At 34.0% G+C, this 4,892-nt stretch overlaps 1 protein-coding gene across 1 annotated transcript in view; it reads right to left on the bottom strand.

Moving 5' to 3' along the window:
• Positions 1–4,892, bottom strand: part of LOC121295337 (doublesex and mab-3 related transcription factor 3-like) — a 5,708-nt gene continuing 816 nt past the window's right edge. The window contains exons 1-2 of the mRNA XM_041219870.1: positions 4,604–4,892; positions 1–1,279 (exon numbers count right to left, since the gene is read on the bottom strand). The exon at positions 4,604–4,892 is cut by the window's right edge and continues 816 nt beyond it. Of these exons, the coding sequence (XP_041075804.1) occupies positions 315–1,279; positions 4,604–4,892 (1,254 nt within the window). The 3' untranslated portion in view covers positions 1–314. The remainder of the gene's footprint in view (positions 1,280–4,603) is intronic.

Here is a 4,892-nt window from a genome sequence, read left to right as displayed (position 1 = left end):
CATTTCTACTTCTGGGAACATATTCAGTTTATTTCATGCAGCTTGGTATACATATAGATATCCATACACATAATTTTGTATTTGTCTTTCTATAGGTGTCCACTATTAGTGTCAAAAAAGGCAATTATTTGTTACAAACACTTAGATTAAAGTGGAAGTAGTTACCTTAGGCCTCAACTCAGTCCTGACACAAGAAAAAGACCAGTATTTAAAAAGATCTTCTCAAAAAAGGTCTTCCTTTTTAACTGAAATGCCAGTGAAGGCATATCTGGTAGCACATTCTGGTACTTCACACTTAGGTTGATCAATACAATTTAAGATGAGGAGTTTAAAATTCTAGAGTCTGAGGAGTCTGATCTTTCATCATAGTCATCCTCCGTATATATGAGTTGCTTAGGAACCACTGGGCAACCATCCTCCTGAATTGTAATCCTGTGGTCCCCCGAGGGACGAGCTGGAAGGACTGGAGAACTTGTGAAGACACTGCTGGAAGCATTGGAGAATGGGGAAACATACTGAGATCTCAGCTGGTATTGCTGCTGCAAGGTCATGGTATTCCACAAGGTCAAGTCATTGTGGACAAATGGGTTGGCTTGACTTCTTGTCAATGAATTCCTCAGCATGAGCGGGTACCGTGGAGCCTGGGGAAACGGGTGCTGCAGAGGCATTGCTAAAGGACTGGGCACCATGTTACTGGACTCGGTGGAAAACCTTAGAGAATCTGGAACCCTAAACGCGGATCCCACTGACCATTTGGATGACGACACTGGATAGGAACCCAATGTGTGGTCAAACAAATGTCCATTAGAAGGCAAAACTAGAGAATCAGGTCCTTCGGTGGGAGATCTCTCAGAGTTTAGCGCAGACCTGCTGGAAAGGAGAACCTCTATGGCACCAACCAGGTCACCCCCACAACCCTTAAGGATCAGCTCCAGAACAGCAGGCTTATGACTCGGGAATATTTTCTTTAGCACTTCAAGTGGAGGTCTGTTGGCCTTCAAATTGAAAGGGAGGGAGACTGATCCAGACAGACCTTCTATCACTAGATGTTGTTCTCCGTGGGGTTGAGGGCTCTCTGCTGTAGCTTCTGTACCATTAGTGTTTATTTGTAAAGGATATCGACTGTCATCTGGCACTGGGACCACTTCAGGGCTTTCAGGGGTGTAGCAAGGCTTTGGTTTGGAGACATCTGGTGAATTTATTTGATCTTGCTCTTTGTCACTGTAGCTCTCTCCGTTGTCTCCTCCAGACTGGTCACCTGAGCACTCTTCACTAAGATCTATAAAATCAAGGGATATATTGAGCTTTAATAATGAGAAACACCAGTAGCAGAAAATAATATATATTTTTATTAATGTAAAGATATACGGTACACTTTTACAACCCTTGATTGTATAAGAAAGGACAGTATAGCCTTGGTTTTGGTAAAACAAAAATACAAATATTTTGGATTAAATTAAACATTTTTAAAGAACAATGTTCAGACTTTGACAGTTCAGTCTGTCTGTTATATATATATATATTATATTATATATATATATATATATATATATATTTATATTTTTTTTTTTTTTTTTTTTTAATTACTGGATTAAGTAAAATAATAAAACTAATAACAAATAAGTTTTGTCTAACCCAAAACAGAGGGGTTTTTGGTAAGAAACATAATTGATTTATAATCTGATCATAATATTCTATCTTTTGTTTTTTTTTTTTAGATAATCTACTTAAATTATTTCTTCAGGCCAGACTAAGTCCGGTCTGATAGTTAACATTCCCATAGGTGACTCGTTTCCTGGAGGAAAAATTGCACCTTTCAAGCCACCGTTTACAACAGGTTAACAAACTGGCCCTGCCTTTGATTTATGAAGATTTACTTATTTTTCTAAAAAGCTGTTATCAGAAACTGCTGACTTGCTGGCACTGAAGAATTTCTAGTCAATGTATTTTGATCATATTTTGTAAACAGCTTGGTAACATTTCACTTCAGTTTGACCTTTTCTCAAAAGTGATTGCTATTACATTCAATGTACACTGTCTTCCTTTGATTACTGTAATCTTTTAAACTTGAATGCCCATCCATCAGAGTGAAATCACTTTGATGTAAAGTCAATATTAATTTCTGCAAGTGCAAGCAATTTGTAAACTTTTGAGCTGCTCCCAAGATTTACCAGTGTTTGAGAGCAAACAAAAGGAGACTAAGAATATCTGTTTTTGAAAGTATGATACTGCACATTAGGTGAATACAAATTGGAAACATACAACCCTATTCATATATTGGGATCCCTACATTGGGCATAGTTATGCATCAAGTTTACCATGATATTTTTGCATGATATATTTGCAGTTTTACCATGCTTTTGGCGTGGTTATACTATGAATTTACCATAGTTTACCCTGGTTTGCCAGGTTTATTAATATGCTTTACCATACCTTACTGTTGTTTTCAATGCTCACCTGTGCTTTACCATGCTTTCACTATGCTTTATTACACTCCATTGTGCTTTTACTATGGTAAGCTTTTATTAGGGAAGTTCCTTATAACCTCCAACCACAAACATTTTATTTTAAATGATGTATGCCTAATAATTATTAGGTTTTGTCTCATGAAGATATATAGTTAAGTAAAAAATGAAATAATATGCCTGACTATTTATTATACATGCATGATTTATGTAATGCATGGAGAGTTTTATATTTGCACATCAACAAAATAAACTTCCTTTTTTATTTTTGTATTGCTGCTCATAAACAGTATGAACATATTTAGATCTTATTCACAGACCCTTTGGTTTGTTTCGTTTTTATATTTTATCTTTAGGAAACTGTAAAACCAGTAATCTAGAGTAATTTGGGGCCCTATTGGAACTTGGTTTACATGCTATTTACGCGATGGAAGAAGGAAGGGCTTGCGCACCCTTTGAAAGCCTTTCATCTAGCGTGTAAATAGCGCGTAAACCAAGACAGAATAGGGCTCTTAGTAGACAAAGCCGTATGCATCGAATGCGTTTTTTTTTAAATTATGAATCTGTGGTGAACCAGTGGATGATCGTGGTGTTGTGACTTAAGTATGTTTTTTTTTTTTTTTTTCAATCCAATGAAATATAGTTAATCTAATCTTTTGGATACAATTTAATTACATTTAATTAATAATATATATATATATATATATATATATATATATATATATATATATATATATATATATATATATATATATAGTTTTACAGAAAAGCTGCGTCTGACGAGTAAATGTACATTGCAAATGTACTACAATTTTTCAGTGTTTTAAATATGCTGAGAATGTGTATTAACATAAAGTTCCACGTCTTTACATGTGGTCAATTGTTTTAATAAAAAGAATTTACAAATAAAATTTTTTTATTTTTCTGTTTTGCGGAATGAAAATGTTCGTTTATTGTTGACCTGAAGAGGACTTTTTTTATTATAATAATAGTATATATATATATATATATATATATATATAATTATCTATATTTATATATATTATATAATATAATATTAATCACAACCTTCTAACGATAAATCAAGTGGTCAACTTTTAATTAAATTGCTATACCTGGAATAGAATTTGCTATACGGTGGAATATATCGTTATCAAATGTAATTTATTTTACTGATTAATAAACCGAATATAATGATCAACTATTAATATATTTAGACATTATATAGGTTATAAAGCATTGCAAAAATACAACAGTGTGTATATATTATTCAAGTTAAAAGACACAAATGCAAGAAACGCATTGGTTTATTTAGCGTTATCGTTAATGTAAAACCGCAAGTGTCTGTGATTGTAATGACGTGGGCTAGATATTTGAATTTGTGTATTCAAAAACACAGGTACTTTTGTACTAAATACATTGATTATGTATATTACAGAAGCATAAACAATTATTTTCAGACCTGCTAACCGATCAGACCACTTTTGATCTAAAATCTAAGATCTATTTTAGTTAATCTCCATGGTTATAAATGCAAGTTAGAATAATCATGAAAAAACTCAGAATACTTTCTCGTGTTACCTACCATCAACAAATTAAATAATATTTTACACAGGCCCACCTGTTTTCCATATTCATTTTAAAGAATTAGGCCTAGCCTACATAAAAAAAAAAAAAAAAAAAAAAAAAAAAAAAACAGTCTTTCAACATATATTTGATTTTTGATTTTTAAAAATATACTTTCAATGCACAAAAAACTATATATGTGTCTAAAGACTGTTGGTTTACAGTGTAAACGTGGATCTAAAAAGACCACCTCCCCTACCAGAAATTAAAAAAAAAAATAGAAACAAAACAAAACAAAAAAACAAACACGATTTCAAACTCCATAAGCGAAACATTCACTGGCTTCTACATTGCTAATTTTAAAAATATTTTAGCATTTTACCAATATGGCATGTTCTGTTCTATTTTTTATATTTGGTCTATACACCTTCCTGATATTTAGTTTGACACCAAGTTAATATTACATTTATCAATGTTATCAGTCTTAAATGTCAGTAAAGGACCAACATGGTGCAATAATAATAGTCTACTGTTTGCAAAGACAATGTGCGTATCGGATGCCTTCATCTTACCCGGTTTTGTTGGCTGAATGCTGCCCGGCTGATCTGATGCCCATCTCATGACACCTTCCCCGGGTCTCGGCGGAACTTGCTTGCTGTCTCCCGAGGCAGACGAGGCGAGGCCCGGTAAAGTTCTCAAGGACTCTGGAATCAGACTTTCTAAACTCTCGTTTGCCTGCTGCCTTCTTAGGGCAACCTGAGCTGCCATCACTCGCTGCCGCTCAATGATTAGGATGCACTTTTCACAGGTACAGTCCTTAAAGCGACAATAACGTTTATGTCCCTTGAGCCAGGAAAGGAC

This window comes from Polyodon spathula, chromosome 1, assembly GCF_017654505.1.
Source record: "Polyodon spathula isolate WHYD16114869_AA chromosome 1, ASM1765450v1, whole genome shotgun sequence".
Classification (NCBI taxonomy): domain Eukaryota; kingdom Metazoa; phylum Chordata; class Actinopteri; order Acipenseriformes; family Polyodontidae; genus Polyodon; species Polyodon spathula.
Note: the sequence above shows the minus strand (reverse complement) of the source record. Positions and strands in the feature narration are given on the sequence as shown.